Source organism: Rana temporaria, chromosome 11, assembly GCF_905171775.1.
Source record: "Rana temporaria chromosome 11, aRanTem1.1, whole genome shotgun sequence".
Lineage (NCBI taxonomy): Eukaryota > Metazoa > Chordata > Amphibia > Anura > Ranidae > Rana > Rana temporaria.
In genome coordinates, this window is record NC_053499.1 from 3,062,953 (window position 1) to 3,087,724 (window position 24,772).

A 24,772-nucleotide genomic window follows, 5' to 3' on the forward strand; every position below is an offset into this window, starting at 1 on the left:
ACTGGCCGTCGGGACTTCCGGGAGTTTCCCGGTGGGCCGATGGCTCAGTGGGCCGGTCAGGTGCAGTCCTGCAGCCGCTCCTCTCTGACAGCGAGTGATCGCGATTTCACTCCTGTCACCAAGGAGCAGCTGCCGACACTTGCTGTAGAGAGGATTAGGCTTTCTGCTCCCTCCAGCCTGCAGGGGGAGATAGACAGCCGGCAGACTTCCATTCCTCTCTCCCCTTATCACTTATCACATGACTAGAGAGAGGAAAGAGATGTTGCCTTCAGAACTGTGAGTACACTTGGGAGGGGGAGGAGAGGGAGGACACTCTGATGTAAGGGGCTGCTGATGGGGGACACTGATGTAAGGGGGGCTGCTGATAGGGGACACTCTGATGTAAGGGGGGCTGCTGATGGGGGACACTCTGATGTGAAGGGGTGTTGATGGGGACACTCTGATGTGAAGGGGGCTGCTGATGGGGGACACTCTGATGTGAAGGGGGCTGCTGATGGGGGAAACTCTGATGTGAAGGGGGGTGCTGATGGGGGACACTCTGATGTGAATGGGCTGCTGATGGGGACACTCTGATGTGAAGGGGGGTGTTGATGGGGGACACTCTGATGTAAGGGGGGCTGCTGATGGGGGACACTCTGATGTAAGGGGGCTGCTGATGGGGGACACTCTGTGAATGGGCTGCTGATGGGGACACTCTGATGTAAAGGGGGGTGTTGATGGGGGACACTCTGATGTAAGGGGGACTGCTGATGGGGGACACTCTGATGTAAGGGGGGCTGCTGATGGGGGACACTCTGATGTGAATGGGGGTGCTGATGGGGGACACTCTGATGTAAAGGGGGGTGTTGATGGGGGACACTCTGATTTAATGGGCTGCTGATGGGGGACACTCTGATGTGAAGGGGGCTGCTGATGGGGGACACTCTGATGTAAAGGGGCTGCTGATGGGGGACACTCTGATGTAAAGGGGCTGCTGATGGGGGACACTCTGATGTGAAGGGGAATGCTGATGGGGGACACTCTGATTTAATGGGCTGCTGATGGGGGACACTCTGATGTAAGGGGCTGCTGATGGGGGACACCCTGATTTAAAATGGGCTGCTGATGGATTTCTTATGCCATGTCAATTAAGCATGGGGGAAGATAATTTATTCCTAGAAGACCGATAGTTCTCTCCCACGGGAGGGATCAACTTTACTGCTACAATCACCTAATGACAACTCACGGGGGGGGGGGGGGGGAGACAGTGACACCCCACCCTTCTCCACAGGACACTGTGCACCAATACTCGCCATATATATATATATTGTCTTCATGTGAGAACATAAATCTTGCCCTTCAGAACACCGACTGAGGTTTAGCAGAAGACCTGCCAACCCGGCAGCCTCGGAAATATGTTCCAAGACTTTAATGAGACGTTACAAACCCTCTCACTGTGAATGGGTTTTAATTGGTTTTCTGGAAGACCCGTTGACGCGTTTATTCCAGGAACAACGTTAATTAGTCCACCTTGACCCCGAAGTGCAAACGTGTGCGGCGGCGAGGACTGTGTTATTTTTCCCGAGGAACATGTTCTGATCGGAGTCATCATTATCCTCTTTGGTCAAATGGGCCGGAATGTGACGGGTGAAATACGGCAATTATTATGAGGCTTATGAAACCAAAAAAACTGAAGAAAGATCATTTTTGAGGACATCAAAAAAAAAAAAAAGGTGGCATGGATGACTCTGAGATATCAAGAGGGAAGGTTTGCTTTTTACCCCCCCCCCCCCCCTTCATGACCAAACCATTTTTTGCGATACGTCACTGTTGTTATTTTAACTGACAATTATGCAGTCGTGTGACGCTGTACCCAAATAAAATTGATGTCCTTTTTTTTAATACTATAATTGTATCAGATAATTACAATATTAAACAGACTCACTAAAATCTATATTTAAAACGTATGCTCACGGCAAAATTACACCTTTTAAGACATCTCAATAATTATTATTGTCGTCCCCAACCCCCACCCATCTATATACAATGGGCCGGATTCAGAAAGAGATACGACGGCGTATCTCCTGATACGCCGTCAAATCTCTGAGTTCCGACGGTCGTATCTATGCGACTGATTCAGAGAATCAGTTATGCATAGATATCCCTAAGATCCGACAGGTGTAAGTGTTTTACACCGTCGGATCTTAGGCTGCAATTCCAGGCTGGCCGCTAGGTGGCGCTTCCGTATTTTTACGCAAGGAATATGCAAATGAGGATTTACGCCGATTTAGAAACGAACGACTGCCCGGCGTTTTTTTTTACGTCGTTTGCGTTCGGCTTTTTCCGGCGTATAGTTACCCCTGCTATTATGAGGCGCACGCAATGTTAAGCATGGACGTCGTTCCCGCGTCTATTTTTGAATTTCTTACGTTGTTTGCCTAAGTCGTTTGCGAATACGGCTGGACGTAATTTTCATTCACGTCGAAAACCAATGACGTCCTTGCGACGTCATTTAGAGCAATGCAAACTGGGATATGTACACGGACGGCGCATGCGTCGTTCGTAAAAAAACGTCAATCACGTCAGGTCACACATCATTAACATAAAACACGCCCCCCCTTCCACATTTGAATTACGCGGCCTTACGCCGCAACACATACATTACGCCGTCGTAACTAAGGGCGCAAGTTCTTTCTGAATAAAGAACTTGCGCCCAAAGTTAGAGCGGCGTAATGTTTCGGAGATACGTTACGCGGGCCGGAAAGATACGCCGTTGTATCTGAATCTGGCCCACTGTCTATATATATACACTTCACCTCCAGAAGATTTACCCATCCCCACCCCCCTCATGACCAGGCCATCTTGTTTTTGCGATACGACACTGCGTCGCTTTAACTGACAATTGCGCTATTATGGAGTTGATTTGTGGGAATAATCTTCTACTCTATCTCCTTGTTGAAGGACATTAGTCTGCTACGGGTTTCTCTGGTCTGCAGGGCTGGGACGGCGGGGGGGGCAGGAGGAGGGGCTGCCCTGGGCACTGTGATATCATGTGAGATGGGAAGGGCACCACAAGGATCTTGAGGGAGGGGATTTGTGTTGGATATTTATCAACGTATGCTCAGCATGGGGCATAGTGCTGAGGAGTTTTGCATTTCAATGAAATGGAATGCTGACTATTACCTTCATACAGTATATAACATTACCATAGAGATGGAAGACATAATACAAATGCATATCATTACAATCTTCTCTAACACCAGATAGGCATGCTTGTTGCTTTACCAAATGCCTAACCAAGAAATATGTAACTTCAGACACTATGGAAATACAAAAAAAGGGGACCCAAAGGGTAGCCCCAAGTTGGACTTTAAACGGCACAGTAAACAAAAGAAAATATAGAAAAATAATCTTTAATAAAGCATAAACACATACATGGTATACAAGGGGACAGACAAACAATTATTTAAAAAAAAAAATGTATACAAAGAACTACAGAGTATATAATTAGAGCCCAAATACATCAACGTGTTTCACCGTTAGGCTTCATCAGGACGCATTCGGCTTTTGCAAGAACAGGAGACACTATGATTTAAATCAAGGCAGTCTCACTTCTCCCACTGCATTCTATTTAATGTAAGCGACAGTCCATGTAGAATCCAGCAGCAAGAGTGAGACTGCTTGTAACCAGTGTAAGCCGTAGGCGGGGCTTAGATAGAGAGATGATCTTCTTACCGTATACATAGAATACAGAAGACCACCCGGTGTATTGCACTAGGATCCCGGCTAAAGGCATAGCGATCACCGCTCCAGCGTAGGACCCTGAGGGAATCGAAACGTGTAAGTTGTGAAGCTTTTTGGCGCAACCGGTGACATAATATTGAGAAAAAGATTAAAATCTTTACCGCAGAAGGAAGTGGTCGCCAACCTACTCCTCTCTAATGGCGGCGCCCACTTACTCCATATTCCGTGGCATGCCGGGTAGGTGACACCCTAGAATTATGAAAATAAAGAAATCTAAATATATTTTATAGTAAAAAAATACAAGACCATCTAATGATACAAGATTCAAATTGCAACATTTTAACATTTTATCAGACAGGTCAGAGCTGAAAAGATATTAATACAAATTTGCCTGGTCGAGTCTTACTTTCGAGGCCCGGGCACCTTAGGGCCTCACCAACCTGCTTTACTGGAAAAAAAAAATTAAAACCTCATTACAACCAACATGGTAATAATAATAATAAAAAGTAAAAAAAATACAATACCTCTACAAGCCCTTGTAGGACCCTGACGAGCATCACACACCCATAATGCACTCTGGCTGCTGATGGAATTAACATGTTCAGGCTGGCGGTGAGCACTATTGCCGCACCAAACACCCTGCAAATCAAAGACGAAAAATTCAAACACGAATTCATCGTAACACACCAGAGGAGACGATGTACACAAGAAACACATTCCTGACACTAGGCACAACTATTTCTGGGAATCTTTGGAAAATTATAATATTTGGTATCTACAATACAGCTGGAACTTTCCATGAAAGGGAAGGCTCATTGATGGAGGTGGGGAGGGAAGGCTCATTGATGGAGGTGGGGAGGGAAGGCTCATTGATGGAGGTGAGGAGGGAAGGCTCATTGATGGAGGTGGGGGAGGGAAGGCTCATTGATGGAGGTGGGAAGGGAAAGGTTAATTGATGGAGATGGGGAGGGCAGGTTCATTGATGGAGGTGGGGGAGGGAAGGCTCGTTGATCGAGGTGGGGAGGGGAAGGCTCGTTGATCGAGGTGGGGAGGGGAAGGCTCATTGATGGAGGTGGGGAGGGAAGGCTCATTGATGGAGGTGATGGAGGGAAGGCTCATTGATGGAGGTGGGGGAGGGAAGGCTCATTGATGGAGGTAGGGAGGGAAGGCTCATTGATGGAGGTGGGGAGGGAAGGCTCATTGATGGAGGTGGGGAGGGAAGGCTCATTGATGGAGATGGGGAGGGGAGGTTCATTGATGGAGGTGGGAAGGGAAAGCTCATTGATGGAGATGGGAAGGTAAGGTTTATTGATGGAGGTGGGGAGGGAAGGCTCGTTGATGGAGGTGGGGAGGGGAAGGCTCATTGATGGAGGTGATGGGGGAGGGAAGGCTCATTGATGGAGGTGGGGAGGGAAAGCTCATTGATGGAGGTGATGGGGGAGGGAAGGCTCATTGATGGAGGTAGGGAGGGAAGGCTCATTGATGGAGGTGGGGAGGGAAGGCTCATTGATGGAGGTGGGGAGGGAAGGCTCATTGATGGAGATGGGGAGGGGAGGTTCATTGATGGAGGTGGGAAGGGAAAGCTCATTGATGAAGGTGGGGAGGGCAGGTTCATTGATGGAGGTGGGGAGGGAGACGATGTACACAAGAAACACATTCCTGACACTAGGCACAACTATTTCTAGGAATCTTTGGAAAATTATAATATTTGGTATCTACAATACAGCTGGAACTTTCCATGATAGGGAAGGCTCATTGATGGAGGTGGGGAGGGAAGGCTCATTGATGGAGGGGGAGGGAAGGCTCATTGATGGAGGTGGGAGAGGGAAGGCACATTGATGGAGGTGGGGGAGGGAAAGCTCATTGATGGAGGTGGGGAGGGGAAGGCTCATTGATGGAGGTGGGGAGGGGAAGGCTCATTGATGGAGGTGGGGAGGGAAGGCTTATTGATGGAGGTGGGGGAGGGAAGGCTCATTGATGGAGGTGGGGAGGGAAGGCTCATTGATGGAGGTGGGGAGGGAAGGCTCATTGATGGAGGTGAGGAGGGAAGGTTCATTGATGGAGGTGGGAAGGGAAGGCTCATTGATGGAGGTGAGGAGGGAAGGTTCATTGACGGAGATGGGGAGGGAAAGGCTCATTGGTGGAGATGGGGAGGGGAAGGCTCATTAATGGAGGTGGGGGAGGGAAGGCTCATTGATGGAGGTGGGGAGGGAAGGCTCATTGATGGAGGTGGGGGAGGGAAGGCTCATTAATGGAGGTGGGGAGGGAAGGATCATTGATGGAGGTGGGGAGGGAAGGCTCATTGATGGAGGTGGGGAGGGAAGGCTCATTGATGGAGGTGGGGAGGGAAGGCTAATTGATGGAGGTGGGGAGGGAAGGCTCATTGATGGAGGTGGGGAGGGAAGGCTTATTGATGTTGGTGGGGAGGGAAAGTTCATTGATGGAGGTGGGGAGGGAAGGCTCATTGATGGAGGTGTGGAGGGAAGGCTCATTGATGGAGGTGGGGAGGGAAGGCTTATTGATGGAGGTGGGGAGGGAAGGCTCATTGATGGAGGTGGGGAGGGAAGGCTCATTGATGGAAGTGTGGAAGGAAGGCTCATTGATGGAGGTGGGGGAGGGAAGGTTCATTGATGGAGGTGGGGAGGGAAGGCTCATTGATGGAGGTGGGGAGGGGAGGATCATTGATGGAGGTGGGGAGGGAAGGTTCATTGATGGAGGTGGGGAGGGAAGGCTCATTGATGGAGGTGGGGAGGGAAGGTTCATTGATGGAGGTGGGGAGGGAAGGCTAATTGATGGAGGTGGGGAGGGAAGGATAATTGATGGAGGTGGGGAGGGAAGGCTCGTTGATGGAGGTGGGGGAGGGCAGGTTCATTGATGGAGGTGGGGAGGGAAGACTAATTGATGGAGGTGGGGAGGGAAGGCTCATTGATGGAGGTGGGGAGGGAAGGCTCATTGATGGAGGTGGGGAGGGAAGGCTCATTGATGGAGGTGGGAAGGAAAGGCTCATTGATGGAGGTGGAAAGGAAAGGCTCATTGATGGAGGTGGGGAGGGAAGGCTCATTGATGGAGGTGGGGGAGGGGAAGGCTCATTGATGGAGGTGGAGAGGGAAGGCTCATTGATGGAGGTGGGGGAGGGAAGGCTCGTTGATGGAGGTGGGGGAGGGGAAGGCTCATTGATGGAGGTGGGGAGAAAAGGCTCATTGATGGAGGTGGGGGAGGGAAGGCTCATTGATGGAGGTGGAGGGAAGGCTCATTGATGGAGGTGGGGAGGGAAGGCTCATTGATGGAGGTGGGGAGGGAAGGCTCATTAATGGAGGTGAGGAGGGAAGGTTCATTGATGGAGGTGGGGAGGAAAGGATCATGGATAGAGAGGGAAGGCTCATTGATGGAGGTGGGGGAGGGAAGGCTCGTTGATGGAGGTGGGGGAGGGGAAGGCTCATTGATGGAGGTGGGAAGGAAAGGCTCATTGATGGAGGTGGGGAGGGAAGGCTCATTGATGGAGGTGGGGAGGGAAGGCTCATTGATGGAGGTGGGGAGGGAAGGCTCATTGATGGAGGTGGGGAGGGAAGGCTCATTGATGGAGGTGGGGAGGGAAGGCTCATTGATGGAGGTGGGGAAGGAAGGCTCATTGATGGAGGTGGGGAGGGGAAGGCTCATTGATGGAGGTGGGGAGGGAAGACTTATTGATGGAGGTGAGGAGGTAAGGCTCATTGATGGAGGTGGGGGAGGGAAGGCTCATTGATGGAGGTGGGGAGGGAAGACTTATTGATGGAGGTGAGGAGGTAAGGCTCATTGATGGAGGCGGGGGAGGGAAGGCTCATTGATAGAGGTGGGGAGGGGAAGGCTTATTGATGGAGGTGGGGAGGGAAGGCTCATTGATGGAGGTGGGGAGGGAAGGCTCATTGATGGAGGTGGGGAGGGAAGGTTCATTGATGGAGGTGGGGGAGGGAAGGTTCATTGATGGAGGTGGGGGAGGGAAGGCTCATTGATGGAGGTGGGGAGGGAAGGCTCATTGATGGAGGTGGGGAGGGAAGGCTCATTGATGGAGGTGGGGAGGGAAGGCTTATTGATGGAGGTGGGGAGGGAAGGCTCATTGATGGAGGTGGGGAGGGAAGGCTCATTGATGGAGGTGGGGAGGGAAGGCTCATTGATGGAGGTGGGGAGAGAAGGCTCATTGATGGAGGTGGGGAGAGAAGGCTCATTGATGGAGGTGGGGAGGGAAGGCTCGCTGATGGAGGTGGGGGGTGAAGGCTCATTGATGGAGGGGGGAGGGAAGGCTCATTGATGGAGGTGGGGAGGGTAGACTCATTGATGGAGGTGGGGAGGGAAGGCTCATTGATGGAGGTGGGGAGGGAAGGCTCATTGATGGAGGTGGGGAGGGAAGGCTCATTGTTTACACACACAGATCCACGGTCCTGCTCTGTTATCGGGCAATCGCGGGTGTCCGACGGACATTGCGGTTGCTGGGCACGCGCGCGCGCCCCTAGACGACCGGGAAGCCGAGGATGTAATATGACGCCCGCCCAGGAAGGGAGATCCCTCCTGCGGACGTCATTTGACGATGGCTGGGATGGGAAGCGGTTAAAGTAGCGCAGTGCTGAATAGCAAAAAATGGGCTGGTCATGAAGGGGGTAAAACCTTCCGGAGCTGAGGTGGTTAGAAAATATAACATGTGTGTATATATATAAAAAATCTAAAATGACAATACACATACAGTATATAACAATAAATACATTTAAAAAAGGGAAGAACGCAGATTTAAAAAGCACTGAATGAAAATAAATCAGACAAGCCTAAAAACGCCCCTATAACCCCCCCCCCCCCCCCCAAAAAAAATAATAATTACATCCAACAAAAGTTTTTTTTTTTTTTATAAGGTTTTAACAGGTTCATAAACTTTTATTTATATTTATTTATTGTTAATTTATATTTATTTATATTTATTGTTAATTTATATTTATTTAAATACATTCCTTAATAGTCACAGAGCATATAAATCTACTTTGTGAGCACTAAAGGTGTTTGCCATCCCAGATATTACCTTGTAAAAGTAGTAGTGACATCATCAGTGTACTGTGCAGAAAGCAGAGCACAGGGACCGAGAGCAGAGATGTGGGAGGGACCCAGCAGGCTCCACCCACTACAAGCTGCCTGCATAAAACTACAGGAGGGGGCAGAGACAAGACCAGCCCCCCTGAACAAGGAGAGAGAGAGCAGAGCTGTAGGAGGGGAAATCAGGCACCGCCCACTAGAGGCTGTATTAAAGAAAACTACAGGAGTGGGCGGAGACAAGATCAGTCACCCTGCGCAAGGAGAGAGAGCAGATAAAAATAAAATAAAAAACCCAGTGATGATTAAACACCACCAAAAGAAAGCTCTATTTGTGAGAAAAAAAAAATGATAAAAATGTCACATGGGTTCAGCGTTGCATGACAGCGCAATTGTCATTCAAAGTGTGACAGTGCTGAAAAATGAAAATTTACCTGGGCAGGAAGGGGGTGGCAGTGCCCGGTAGAGCCTAATAATAGCCACACCCCTCATTACAAGTGTCCTCATACTGCAGTGCTCTGTGCTTCCAAGGCCCTATCATGGCCACACCCCTCATTACAAGTGTCCTCATACTGCAGTGCTCTGTGCTTCCAGAGCCTATCATGGCCACACCCCTCATAACAAGTATCCTCACACTGCAGTGCTCTGTGCTTCGAGAGCCTATCATGGCCACACCCCTCATAACAAGTATCCTCACACTGCAGTGCTCTGTGCTTCCAGAGCCTATCATGGCCACACCCCTCATTACAAGTGTCCTCACACTGCAATGCTCTGTGCTTCCAGAGCCTAATAATAGCCACACCCCTCATAAGTGTTCTCTCACTGCAATGCTCTGTGTTTCTAGAGCCTAATAATAGCCACACCCCTCATTACAAGTGTCCTCACACTGCAGTGCTCTGTGCTTCCAGGGGCCTATCATGGCCACGCCCCTCATTACAAGTGTCTTTGCACAGACCTATATTGTAGAGGAAACGGGGGGGGGGGGGCTGACCAGCTCTGTTACTGAGAATTGATTAGAGTAGACTCTGAGGTATCCTTGCACCCCCTTCCTTAATGGACTCATCAGAGATCCTGCTGGAGAAAAGCATCCCCACCACATGATGCTGCCACCACCATGTTTCACGGTGGGGATGGTGTGTTCAGTGTGATGTGCGGTGTTAGTATTCCCCACACATAGCGTTTTTCTTTTAGGCCGAAAGGTAAATTTTGGTGTCATGTGACCAGAGCACCTTTTTCCACATGTTTGCTGTGTCCCCTCCCCCACATGTTTGCTGTGTCCCCTCCCCCACATGTTTGCTGTGTCCCCTCCCCCACATGTTTGCTGTGTCCCCTCCCCCACATGTTTGCTGTGTCCCCTCCCCCACATGACTTCTCACAAACTGCAAACAGGACTTCTTATGTCTTTCTTCCTCCAATGTCTTTCTTCTTGTCACTCTTCCATAAAGGGCAGATTTGTGGAGAGACGACTAATAGTTGTCCTGTGGACAGATTCTCCCCCCTGAGCTGTGCAGCTCCTCCAGAGTTACCATGGGGCCTCTTGGCTGCTTCTCTGATGAATGCTCTCCTTGCCCGGCCCGGTCAGTTTAGGTGGACGGCCGTGTCTTGGTAGGTTTGCAGTTGTGCCATACTCTTTCCATTTTCCGATGATGGGTTGGACAGAAGCTCCGTGAGATCTTCAAAGCTTGGGAGAGTTTTTTTAACTTTATCCCTGACCTGTCTGGTGTGTTCCTCGGCCTTCATGATGCTGTTTGTTCACTAAGGTTCTCAAACAAACCTCTGAGGGCTTCGCAGAACAGCTGTATTTATACTGAGATTACATCACACACAGGTGGTCTCTATTTACTAATTAGGTGACTTCTGAAGGCGATTGGTTCCTCTAGATTTTAGTTAAGGGTATTGGAGTAAAGGGGGCTGAATACAAATACCCCTCCCCCCCCACACTTCTCACATATTTATTTGTATCATTTATCATTTTCCTTCACAATTATGTGACACTTTGTGTCTCTCACATAAAATCCCAATAAAATACATTTACGTTTTTGGTTGTAGAAAATCTCAAGGGGTATGAATACTTTTTCATGGCGCTGTAAGAAGAGATCCCGAGAATTACAGCGGCCCCCCCCGGGACAGGAGAAGTAGTGCTGAGCGGAGTCCATCGTACAGAAGAGGCTCAGCGGGGAAAGTTGTCACATATTGCCAGCGATTAGATCATACAGAGAACACCTGAGATCTCGGGGCCCCCGGGGACCCTCCTGGGCGAGTGACTGGCGGTGATGTCACGCTCTCGGGGGGGATGGGGGGAGGAACGGGGCGGGATAAATATAGTAAGGTGTCATTTACCTCAATCACCTTCATCTCACCCCACCGGCTGTACGTGACATCTGCCCCAAGGAAGAGCGACCCCACCTGCAGGGGTTTCCCCATCCCATAGGAAGAGCGATCCCACCTGCAGCACTTTCCCCGTCCCATAGGAAGAGCGATCCCACCTGCAGCAGTTTCCTCATCCCATAGGAAGAGCGATCCCACCTGCAGCACTTTCCCCGTCCCATAGGAAGAGCGATCCCACCTGCAGCAGTTTCCTCATCCCACAGGAAGAGCGATCCCACCTGCAGCACTTTCCCCGTCCCATAGGAAGAGCGATCCCACCTGCAGCAGTTTCCTCATCCCATAGGAAGAGCGATCCCACCTGCAGCACTTTCCCCATCCCATAGGAAGAGCGATCCCACCTGCAGCACTTTCCCCATCCCATAGGAAGAGCGATCCCACCTGCAGCACTTTCCCCATCCCATAGGAAGAGCGATCCCACCTGCAGCACTTTCCCCATCCCATAGGAAGAGCGATCCCACCTGCAGCACTTTCCCCATCCCATAGGAAGAGCGATCCCACCTGCAGCAGTTTCCCCATCCCATAGGAAGAGCGATCCCACCTGCAGCACTTTCCCCATCCCATAGGAAGAGCGATCCCACCTGCAGCACTTTCCCCATCCCATAGGAAGAGCGATCCCACCTGCAGCACTTTCCCCATCCCATAGGAAGAGCGATCCCACCTGCAGCAGTTTCCCCATCCCATAGGAAGAGCGATCCCACCTGCAGCACTTTCCCCATCCCATAGGAAGAGCGATCCCACCTGCAGCAGTTTCCCCATCCCATAGGAAGAGCGATCCCACCTGCAGCAGTTTCCCCATCCCATAGGAAGACGAAAATTATAGGAGAGGCGGAGACAAGACCAGTCACTGCACAAGGAGAGAGTGCAGCGTTGTGGGAGGGACCCAGCAGGCTCCACCCATTTCAGGCTGCCTGATGAAAACTACAGGAGGGGCGGAGACAAGACCAGTCACCCTGTACATAGAGTAGAGTTGTGGGAGGGACACCAGCAGGCTCCACCCATTTCAGGCTGCCTGATGAAAACTACAGGAGGGGGCGGAGACAAGACCAGTCACCCTGCACCCTGGCCGCTGTAATTCAGGCGCCCGGTGTCCTGAAAGGGGCCGGACGCATAAATAGGGGGAGGTTGCCGTGGACAGAAGGGGCGGCGCCCGGGCACCCGTAATGGACGGGACGCCACTGGACCCTATGAGAGTCCCCCTCTACATCGGGGTCCCTATTAAAGTCCCCCCTTTGCATCAGAGTCTCCCTTATATCAGGACCCCCATCCCCCTTTACACCGGGGTCCCCCCCTTACACCCGATCGAAGCAGAGACCATAGGCAGCCTGAATCCTCGATCGGTGACACTGACTCCAGCCCCATCCTGAATCTTGTGTAGCAGTCGGAGTTGGCCCCTGTGCCGCAGTTCGGGAAACCCCCTGGGCTAGATGATGCTGGACGTCCTCCAGCCAGGAAATGAGGGCGGGGCTCTCTCTGACTTTGCGGCAGCTTCTGATGCACATGGTGAGAAGCTCGCAGTGTGCGGTGAAATCAGAGTACATCATTTCAGTCCGGGAGAGAAGCTGGCCAGAGTTTCTCATTCACATTTATATTTAACCCCTCCCCGCCCGGTCATTAGTATATTGACGTCCAGCAGGATTACATGCTGGCGCGCACCCGTGGGGGCGCGTAGCGCGGCGATCGGTGGTGCGGTGTGTCAGTCTGATACCCTGCATCTCCGATCTCGGTAAAGAGCCTCCGGCGGAGACTCTTTACCACGTGATCAGCTGTGTCCAATCCGTTGATCGGCTCTTCCTCACTCGTGTCTGACAGACGTGGGTAGAGGAGAGCCGATCGGCGGCTCTCCAGACAGGGGGGGTTTCGCGCTGATTGTTTATCAGCGCAGCCCCCCCCCCCCTTGGATGCCCACACTGGACCACCAGGGAAGCCACCAGGACCACCAGGGAAGGGGGCAACATGTGGATGGCCAGGTCCATCCCCCATGGCCATCCACATGTAAAAAAAAAAAAAGCACAATAGATGCCAATCAGTGCCCACAAATGGGCACTGACTGGCAACATGGGCACTGTCAAAAATTTGTAAATAAATAAGTGATGCCCAGCAATGCCATCAGTGCCACCTCTCAGTGTCCATCAGTGCCACCTCTCAGTGCCCATCCATGCCCAGTGCCCACCTATCAGTGCCCAACTGTGCCACCCATAAGTACCCATTAGTGCCAAGCAGGAACAAAGATTGTCTCTGGACAGCCGCACTCTGAACAAATTGTAGCCTTTTATTAAAAGAAGCACAGCACTACAAGTCACAGCAAGATAAAATAAAACCCGACTGCTGACGCGTTTCGCACTGAAACTAGTGCTTAGTCATAGCTAAAAGACCCATCAGTGCTGCCCATGAGTGCTCACCAGTGCCGCTTATGAGTGCCCAGTGCCGCCTATGAGTGCCCATCAGCCTATGAGTGCCCATTGGTGCCCATCAGTGCCAACTCATCGGTGCCCATCAGTGCCGCCATATCAGTGCCCATCAGTGCCACCTCATCGTTGCCCATCAGTGCCGCCTCATCGGTGATCATCAGTGCCGCCATATCAGTGCCCATCAGTGCCACCTCATCGGTGCCCATCAGTGCTACCTCATCGGTGCCCATCAGTGCCACCATATCTGTGCCCATCAGTGCCACCTCATCAGTGCCCGTAATTGAAGAAGAAAACTTACTTATTTACAAAAAAAATGAACAGAAAAAAATAAAGACTTCTTTCTTTTCCCAATTTTCGGTCTTTTTATAGTTGTTGCGCAAAAAAATAAAAACCGCAGAGGCGATCAAATACCACCAAAATAAATCTCTATTTTTGGGGACAAAATTATTGAAAAAAATAGTTTGTGTACAGTGTAGCACGACCGCTCAATTGTCATTCAAAGTGCGACAGCGCTGAAAGCTGAAAATTGGCCTGGGCAGGAAGGTGCGTAAGTAAGTGCCCCCCGGTATGGAAGTGGTTAATAAAATAATAATAATAATAAAAAAAAAAGTCTAGTTTCCCTTCTATGAGATCATTTGATCCCGGGGGGGCGGGGCTTAGATAAACTTTGCACTCTGAGCGCCGGGCCGCCGTTCCGTACAGATGAAGACGTGACGCGCGGTGAGCACTATGCAATTATTAGCATTTTTTTCTCTCTGATCAATTTGCTTTTTGTTTCTTTTTTTTTCTTTTTTTACGCATTAAAATGCTAAAATAAATCTTTTCACCTTCTGATTAAAAAAAAAAAGATTAAAGGAAAAAAAAAGCGTCCTTTCATTTAGCGGCGGCGGCGGCAGAACATCTGAGGCTCTATTGGACGTATTCCCGGGAGGTTCATTACATGGGGGGGGGGATGTCTATATTACTGGGGGGGGGGGGGGGGGGGGCATATGTTGAGCAGCATGGAGTGAGGGGGGATTAGGCTTTTGGCGTGTGCCAGGCGGGGGAGGGGGAGGGGGGGCTCTCTGAGCTTTTTTCTTTTAAAAGACCCTGAAAATACAAAGAGCACTCGTGTCCGCGGTCAGTTCAGCTTTTCAAGGAATAACCCCCCCCCCCTCCCCCTCCCCCCTCCCCCCCCCCCTGTCTATTGATCGGCCTCTTCATCAGGACTACTTAATGCTGCTTTGTATGACATCGATGGCGAGGAAATCCGCACAACGCGTTTTGTTACACGCCGCTTCCTAATCACCGGCAGAGAGCCGAAGGATAATGTGCCGGCCTACCGGGGAAGGACTGAGGGGCAGTCCACCTACAACTTCAACACTGGGCACTTTTACCCCCCCCCCACCCTTACCTGCCCAGGCCAATTTCCAGCTCTCAGCGCCCCTCACACTTTGAATGACAATTGCGCGGTCGTGTGACATTTTTATCATTTTGTTCCCACAAATAGAACTTTTTTTGGTGGTATTCAATCACCTCGGGGGGGGGGGGGGGGGGTTTTTTTTTTTTTTTTGCTAAAACAAATTTTTTTTTTTTTTGAAGAAATAAAAAAAGAAAAATATTTTTATTTCTGTTACAAAATTTTGCAAATAAGTAATTTTATAGGCGGCAATGATGACTCTGTACTGATGGGTAGCGAGGAGTACTGATAGGATGCACTGATGGGCACTGTTGAGGCTGCCCTGATAAGCTGCACTAATGGGCACTGATAGGTGGCATTGATGAGGCTGTACTGATGGGCATCGAGAGGGTGCACTGATAGGCGGCACTGATGGGCACAGATAGGTTGCATTGATGGGCACTGATAGATGGGCACAGATAGGCTGTATTGATGAGGCTGCATTAATGGGCACTGATAGGCTGCATTAATGGGCACTGATAGGCTGCATTGATGGGCACTGATAGAAAGCACTGATGAGGCTGTACTGATGGGCATCGAGAGGGTGCACTGATAGGCGGCACTGATGGGCACAGATAGGTTGCATTGATGGGCACTGATAGATGGGCACAGGCTGTATTGATGAGGCTGCATTAATGGGCACTGATAGGCTGCATTAATGGGCACTGATAGGCGGCACTGATGAGGCTGTACTGATGGGCACTGAGGAGCACTGATAAACAACCCCACACCACAATCCCCCCTCCCCCCCACACCACAATCCCCCCTCCCCCCCCACACCATAATCCCCCCTCCACCAAATGATTTGGACCAGTGCACAAAGCAAGGTCCATAAAGACATGGGTGAGCGAGTTTGGGGTGGAGGAACTTGACTGGCCTGCACAGAGTCCTGACCTTTAGGATGAATTAGAGTGGAGACTGCGAGCCAGGACCTTCTCGTCCAACATCAGTGCCTGACCTCACAAATGCGCTCACATTCCCATAAACACCCTCCTAAACCTTGTGGGCGGCCTTCCCAGAAGAGGTGAAGGTGTTATAGCCGCAAAAGGCGGAGCCAACTCAATATTGAACCCTCCGGACTAAGACTGGGATGCCATTAAAGTTCATGTGCGTGTAAAGGCAGGTGTCCCAATACTTTTGACAATATAGTGTGTCTATGGGAGGTCTGTAGATTCTCTGATATCTTATAGATACATCAGTTCTGTATATTCTGAAGAGAGGGGGCGGTGTGCTGTAGAGCTGTAGCCGGAAGGCTTCTAACCACAACCCCTCCCCCACCCCCCCGGGGGGGGGCCTCCCAGCTGGTCCGTCCCCCGACACCTCGCCATGAATATTCTGCTGCGCGGGGTCCTGAACGACGCGCCGTTAGCAGGTGTGTGCCGCTGCATCTGCGCCCCGTGTAATTTAATTTATTACTGCTGCTTAATTCCGTGTCGCAGTTGTTGTAATATTGGCGTCGGCGCGGCCGGGGAGGATGTCCAATTACAATCTTCAGCCGAATCAATCTTCCATAACCGAGTCAGGAAGGGGAAATAAAGAGCATATGGAGGAGGGGGGAGGGGAGGAGATTCCTGGCCAAAAACATCCGAAAAATCCGAGACTTTCACCCAATCCGAAAAATCCTTCACTAGAACCTTAACACTTAATCACGACCTTAACACTAACATCTATTGTAGCAACTGAGGCCGGGGGATGGGCATTCACATATTACTACCAGGCAGTACATAAGATTCAATCAAGCCCTCACTGACCTCTGTAGCTGCAGGAACTGTGGAGTAATTCATTTACAAAGTTTTTCAGCAAAAACACTTTCATTTCTGTAGTGGAGCTACGCCTGCTTCCCCCTTCTAGCAGTAACTCAGCAGATCAGCTACCCCCCCTCCCAGTAGTGACACAGCAGCTCAGCTCCCCTATCCCAGCAGAGACTCAACAGATCAGCTCCCCCTCCCAGTAGTGACACAGCAGCTCAGCTCCCCTATCCCAGCAGAGACTCAACAGATAAGCTCCCCCTCCCAGCAGATGCAGAGACTCAACAGATAAGCTCCCCCTTTTCTTCTTCCTGGCATTGTCTCAGCAGCTCAGCTCACCCTGCTATTGCTTTGAAGCATTGACTCCACAGTACAGCTCCCCTATCCCAGAAATAACTCAGCAGCTCAGCTGCACCCTCCCAGCAGAGACTCTGCAGCTCACCCTTCTCCTCCTCCTGGCATTGACTCAGCAGCTCAGCTCCCCCCATCCCAGATGTGACTCAGTAGATCAGCTCACCGTGTTCCTTTCTCAGTAACACAACAGATTAGCTCACTCTTGTCCTCTTTTTCAGCAGTGACTCAGCAGCTCAGCTCCCTCCTCCCAGCAGAGACTCAGTAGCTCAGCTTCACCTCCCAGCAGTGACTCAGCAGCTCAGCTCCCTCCTCCCAGCAGAGACTCAGCAGCTCAGCTTCCCCTCCCAGCAGAGACTCAGCAGCTCAGCTCCCTCCTCCCAGCAGAGACACAGCAGCTAAGCTCCCTCCTCCCAGCAGAGACTCAGCAGCTCAGCCCCCCTCCCAGCAGAGACTCAGCAGCTCGGCTCACCGTGTTTCCCTTCTCAATAACACAACAGATTAGTTCATTATTGTCCTCATTTCCAGCCCAGACTCAGAAGCTCAGCTCCCCCCCCACACCTCCCACCAGAGACTCAGCAGCTCCCCCTTCTCCTCCTCCTGGCATTGGCTCTGCAGCTCAGCTCACTCTGCTATCTCTTTGAAGCATTGTCTCAACAGTTTAGCTCCCTCATCACATAAGTAACTCAGCAGCTCAGCTCCCTCCTCCCAGCAGTGACTCAGCAGCTCACCCTTTTCACCTTCCCAGCAGTGACTCAGCAGCTCAGCTTCCCCTCCCAGCAGAGACTCAGCAGCTCAGCTCCCTCCTCTCAGCAGAGACTCAGCAGCTCAGCTTCCCCTCCCAGCAGAGACTCAGCAGCTCAGCTCCCTCCTCCCAGCAGAGACTCAGCAGCTCAGCTCCCTCCTCCCAGCAGTGACTCAGCAGCTCAGCTCCCTCCTCCCAGCAGAGACTCAGCAGCTCAGCTTCCCCTCCCAGCAGAGACTCAGCAGCTCAGCTCCCTCTTCCCAGCAGTGACTCAGCAGCTCAGCTCCCTCCTCCCAGCAGAGATTTAGCAGCTCAGCTCCCTCCTCCTAGCAGGAACTCAGCAGATCACCCTTCTCACCCTTCCAGCAGTGACTCAGCAGCTTTGCTCTCCCTTCCCAGTACGGATAAGCAGCTCAGCTCCCCTCTTTCAGCAGCTTCATTGAGGATGAATTCTTCCACAGTGCCTGCAGCTACAGAGGTCAGTGAGGGCTTATTTTTTTAAGTTCTTAATGCTTGTAAGAAGAATGTGTAAATAATTGAATGTCCGGATCCTGGCCACAGTTCTACAAGAAGTTAACCTGGACTGTAAAATGTAACCATCACATGACCCCGGGGTGCGGGAAACCTTCACAACTCTGCATTGCAGAATATCATGGAAGTGGTGCATAAAAAAAACATGGCAACCTCCATCTGCACTATTCACCGGGTGACGTGGATTGTGGAGGGTGTTGGTTGGTTGAGTCGGCCGGGCAAGTGGATGTATGTCAGGACGCGTGTGCCAATACGCAGGCCAGGCACTTCCGCCAGTATCCTGCACGCAGGCGGCAGGTGCATTGGCGCACACCAGCCTGGTCCTATTTCAGAACTGCCTCCAAATGCCCTTTTTAAGGAGGAGGCAGTGGCCAGAAGATTGCCGGATGATCTTCAGCTTGCCCGTGTTTCTTGCTTCTGTGTATCCTGACTTCTTGTTACCGACTTGGCTTGCCTCTGGACTTCCACTTTGCTTGACCACTGGTTGTGACCTCCACTCGTTCAAGTTCTCCTGATCAACCATGTATGACCCTGGCTTGGCTCATGACTATTTTGATGTCTCCATCCTCCTGATCGCTGTCTATGACCCTGGCTGTGGCTCCTGACCACACTGTTGTCCCTTATCTTACTAACCCTCTGCGTATGACCTCAGTCTGGATCCTGATCAACCGTGTATGACCCTGGCTTGGCTCCTGACCACGCTACTTACCCATGTTCCTTGCTCCAGTGTATCCTGCGTTTATCCTGACTTCTTGTTACCAACTTGGACTTCCCCTTTGCTTGACCCTTGGTTATGACCTCCACTGGTAAAGGACTCGGTGACAAAGGATTGCTGGATGATCTTCAGCTTGCCCGTGTTTCTTGCTTCTGTGTATCCTGACTTCTTCTTACTGACTTGGCTTGCTTGCCTCTTTGCTTGACCCATGGCTGTGACCTCCACTCGTTCAAGTACTCTACTTCTCCTGATCAACCATGTATGACCCTGGCTTGGCTCCTGACTACGCTACTTACCCATATTCCTTGCTCCCGTGTATCCTGTGTTTATCCTGACTTCTTGTTACCAACTTGGACTTCCCCTTTGCTTGACCGAAGGTTGTGACCTCCACTCGTTGAAGTACTCTACTTCTGATCAACCATGTATGACTCTGGTTTTGCTCCTGACTATTCTGCTGTCTCCATCCTCCTAATCGCTGTGCATGACCCTGGCTCTGGCTCCTGGACATGCTGTTGTTGTCCCTTATCTTACTACCCCTCTGTGTATGACCTCAGTCTGGATCCTGATCAACCATGTATGACCCTGGCTTGGCTCCTGTCTATTTTGATGTCTCCATCCTCCTGATTGCTGTGTATGACACTGGCTCTGGCTCCTGACCACACTGGTGTCTCTTATCTTACTCCCCCTCTGTGTATGACCACAGTCTGGATCCTGATCAACCACGTATGACCCTGACTTGGCTCCTGACTATTCTGCTGTCTCCATCCTCCTGATCACAGTGTATGATCCTGGCTCCTGACCACACTGTTGTCTCTTATCTTACTAACCCTCCGTGTATGACCACAGTCTAGATTTTGATCTTGATCCCCACTACTACAGTTCCTCGCTAACACTTTGATCCTGCACCACTTTTATCCACTATGGGTGTCATCACACCACTTACTGCTGAACCTGACCTTCTCCACCACCTTCTCCACCACAAATATATCTTGTGTTTCTGCTGACATCCTCACCTGCCTACCTCAGAACTAATCCAAACTCCATAACAGACAGGTGAGGGTACAACAGAGAGCAATCAGGATAGACCTGGTGGCCACTGCCACTAAGATGACAATTTAAGGAGGAACTTGGCTTGCTTCTGGACTGCCATCTTGCTTGACCCGTGGCTGTGATCTCCACTCGTTTAAGTACTCTTGATCAACCATGTATGACCCTGGCTTGCCTCCTGACTATTCTGCTGTCCCCTTTCCTCCTGATCATGGTGTGTGACTCCTTACCACCCTGTTGTCTCTTGCCACCCTCCGTGTGTGTGTGACCTCAGTCTGGATCCTAATCTTGACCACACCACTCCAGTTCCTCCCTACCACTATGATCCTGCACCACCTACATCCACTATGGGTGTCATCCTGTCACCACCTGCAGGGGTGCTTGGGTCATAGCAGCAAAGGAAGCCCTCTCATCACTTTGGGCTCCTACCAGGTAGGTGACAACATATCTGGTTTAATCTAAACGTCATAACCAGACAGATGAAGATAAAACAGAGAACAATCTGGATGGTTCTGATGGCCACTGCCACTAAAAATGAGCATTTCAAGCAACAATGATGGCACCCAACGTGTTGTTTTCAACAATTGCCCCAATGCGTATGGGTTAAATCCTGGATGTGCTCTTCTTTTTGCAACACAATATTTCAATGTGTGCCATTAATGTAAACTCGTATCTTTTAGGCAGGGGATGTATTATATACTTAGTGAAAAACACCCATTGGGTGACCAATGTAGACCCGAGGGACCTATTATATTGCTCTTGTAGTAACCAGGGGCGTCGGGAGGGGGGGCTTGGGGGGCTGGAGCCCCGAATGGGTTCTCGAAAAGCCCAGAGTCTTGGCCATTTATAAAAAAAAGGATTAGCCCCGAGTCCCCCGAGAAAGTGAGGCACCACACTGCGCATTATCGAGGATGAGTGAGCACAAAGTCCAGTCACATGGCCGGAGGCGCCTAACTCCCCCCGCGATCCCGGCATTGGTCCAGTGAGATGTCCATCATAGGCGCGCTCCGCGCTGCCATGTCCTATGATGTACATCACACTGGTCCAATGAATGTCAGGATCGCGGGACGCGTGACATCATTAAAGGCACGCACGGCCGGCCGGCCCAGAGAGACACATTGTGTCTGCCCATGACGAAAAGCGCACGCTTACACGCGAGTCTTGAGGTCTGATCTGACCCCGAGCGGTGAGCCAAGTGCAGGTCCCGCCTTCTAGAGCCTGCCGTGCCTATGATGGAACGTTCCACCGTTGGACCGCGGGACGTGTGACGTCCATCATAGGCGCTGTAGGCTCCAGAAGGCGGAAATTACAATGCGGGCCGCCACGCCGTGTCACTACGAGATCCCCGCTCGGCTCTGCTCTCCTCTCCTGTCATGGCTCTGGCTTCCTGGGGTCACCAGTGGAGTGCCTGCTGCAGTGCTGTCTAGTCTACTCTACTCTGATGGGCGCGCCGCGCACTACGGCTGAGCTGCAGGAGGACTCGGAGGTCACGTCACCTGAGGCCTAGTCATGTAGGTCACTCAGTGTGTGTCAGTGTTTGTCAGGTAGGTCAGTGTATGTCAGATAGGTCAGTCACAGTGTGTGTCAGGTAGGTCAGTGTGCATCAGGTAGGCCAGTGTATGTCAGATATATACCACCCCCTGCCCCCCAGTGCCAGGCTTGGACTTTGGGTTGAAGCCCCTAGTATTTTTGCCACCTAGCAACGCCCCTGGTAGTGACCCTCTCAGGTGGCCATCTTTCTTAGGCCATGCCTATTGCGGTTGCCTTAGTACCCCTTGCCATCCTCTACTTCGATTCACGGAAAATTGAGAGAAAGGCGGGAGCACTCAAAGCTGCAAGGTGGGTGATAACAAAGAGAGGACCTATGGCGGGTAAGATCTCACCAATCAAAAGATGGCCCAGTGGGCTCCAAAATATCATTTCTGAACTGAACTTAGGATACAAATTTTGGAGATTGACAACTTATTTTTGGTTCCCATTTAAGATTCATCAAAGGCCGCACCTGACAGGACAGGTTCTCTTTAGGAAGAAGCAAATAAATGTAAAAAACGTATTTTCAGCATTGAACCAACCCAACTTGGAGGCACCACCACCCAACACCCCCATTCCACCCTTCACAAGCCACTTCTTGGTTGGGAATGCACCTCAAAAACCTTGAAGGTCATTCCAAGGACATTTGCCGGTTCTAGTTGGGATCTCTTCGCCATCTGCCAACAGCTAAAATATTTTATCAGCCCCCCGTTCAAACATCGGCTCATTAGTGAATTCACCGCAAACAACCCGGCGCAGAATTCGGAGGTGGCAAAATCTGCAACCTAACAGACCCAACATGTCTGGAATGAAACGCGTCTCGCCCAGAAGAACTGGTGCATAGCCAAGCCTAGCAAGCAAGCATCTGCGTAAATTTGGTGACTACGGTTTATTTTCACACATGATCTGCACACTAAACAATCGTCCACGGAGATGAAACAGATCTCAGCATTAATTATGATAATTAGTGTGTAGGTTAAAGAACAAGTCATTAAAAAAAAAAAAAAAACATTTTTAAGCAACAATAAAATAATAATTGTTGCAAAGAATTGGCCCAACTGTTGGTCAAAGAACAGGAAATTATCATTTGATTTTTGATCGATGTGTGTTTAACGGTCACCTTGACAAAGGGCATTTATTGAAAATTACTGAGAAGGAGCATATGAGCAAAAAATGTGTTAAAAAGTCATATAACTATATAATTTTTTTTTTTTTAATGTTCAATATTAAGCAAAAATATTTTTTGTATTGAGCATAAAAAGCCATAAAAAATATATATATATATTATATATATTTTTTAATGCCCAATAATGAAAATATTTTTACTCAAATTTAAAAATGATAAAAAAATATATAGTTTATATATATATATATATATATATATATATATATATATATATATATATATATATATATATATATATATATATATTTTATCATTTTTAAATTTGAGTAAAAATATTTTCATTATTGGGCATTAAAAAAAGAAAATGTATATATATATATATATATATATATATATATATATGTATATAAAACTATATATATATATATATATATATATATATATATATAATCAAATCTTTTTTAAATTTGAGCAAAAATATTTTCATTAATGGGCATTAAAAAAATATTAAACAAAATAAATATAAATTAACTTTAATGCCCAATAATGAAAATATTTGTAATCAAATTTAAAAATGTTAAAACAAATATATAGTTATATATATATTGCCCAATAATTAAATCAAATTTAAAAATGATAAATAAATATATAGTTATATATATATTAAAAAAAAAAAATTTGAGCAAAAATATTTTCATTATTGGGCATTAAAAAAAACTATTAAACAAAAAATATATATATAACTACTGTATATAAATTATTATATATTTTTTGTTTTGTTTTATGGCTTGTTATGCTCAATACCGACTATATTGGGGCAGATCCTCAAAGAAATTACGCCGGCGTATCTGTTGATACGCCGCGCAATTTCAAATTTTGCGCGTCGTATCTTTGTTTTGGTATCCACCAAACAAGATACGACGGCATCTGTGTTAGATCCGACAGGCGTACGCCTTAGTTAGTACGCCGTCGGATCTAAGATGCAATTTTCCGGTAATCCGGGTCGAGTATGCAAAGTAGCTATTTCCGACCATCCACGAACGTACGAGCGGCCGTCGCATTCTTTTACGTCGTTTTCCGTTCGGCTTTTTCCGGTGTATAGTTAAAGCTGCTATCTGGTGGCGTCACTCAATGTTAAGTATCCCGCGTCTAATTTTGAAAATTTTACGTCGTTTGCGTAAGTCGTCCGTGAATGGGGCTGGACGCCATTTACGTTCACGTCGAAAACAATGACGTCCTTGCGACGTCATTTGGAGCAATGCACCCTGGGAGTTTTGACGGACGGGGCATGCGCAGTTCGTTCGGCGCGGGGGACGCGCTTCATTTAAATGAAACACGTCCCCTACTCGTCGCATTTGAATTCCGCACCCTTAGATACACTACGCCACCGTAACTTACGGCGCAAATTCTTTCAGGATTCAAAGATTTGCAAAGTAAGTTACAGCGGCGTAGCGGATCTCACATACGCTGCGCCCACGCAATTGTATGTGGATCTGCCCCATGGTTGCTTAATATTGAACGTAAAAAAAAAAAAATGATATAACTATATATTATATATTTTTTTTAAATGTTGGGCATAAAACAAAAAAGTCATAAAGCAAAAAAAAAACTGTATTTACATTTTTTTTTTTTTTTTAATTTTCAATACTGAAGGGTTGACGAGTCTTACAAAAATCAAACAAATCGAGCAAAAATCGATAAATAAATATAATACATTGGCTGGCCCATTACGAGGTTGACCCATTATTGTAACCCTAATTTAAAAAAAAAAAAAAAAAAAATGCTATAGCATTGGAAGATTCCGCCTTCGATGAAGAGAACCGAAACTCGGTTCAGTTGAAAATTTCTAGAAAAAGGTCACCAATTAAGGATAGATATTCACCAGGACGGTTCCGCCGCCAACCTGTCCACCGTCAGCAACACTCATAAAGCAATGTTCTCTCTCGCTTTCTTTTTTTATTTTTTTATTATTG

At 49.1% G+C, this 24,772-nt stretch overlaps 1 protein-coding gene across 1 annotated transcript in view; it reads right to left on the reverse strand.

The window, feature by feature from the left end:
• SLC17A6 (solute carrier family 17 member 6) overlaps positions 1–24,772 on the reverse strand; it is a 40,222-nt gene that overhangs the window by 8,863 nt on the left and 6,587 nt on the right. The window contains exons 4-6 of the mRNA XM_040327901.1: positions 4,248–4,362; positions 3,885–3,972; positions 3,715–3,801 (exon numbers count right to left, since the gene is read on the reverse strand). Coding sequence (XP_040183835.1) covers positions 3,715–3,801; positions 3,885–3,972; positions 4,248–4,362 — 290 coding nt within the window. The remainder of the gene's footprint in view (positions 1–3,714; positions 3,802–3,884; positions 3,973–4,247; positions 4,363–24,772) is intronic.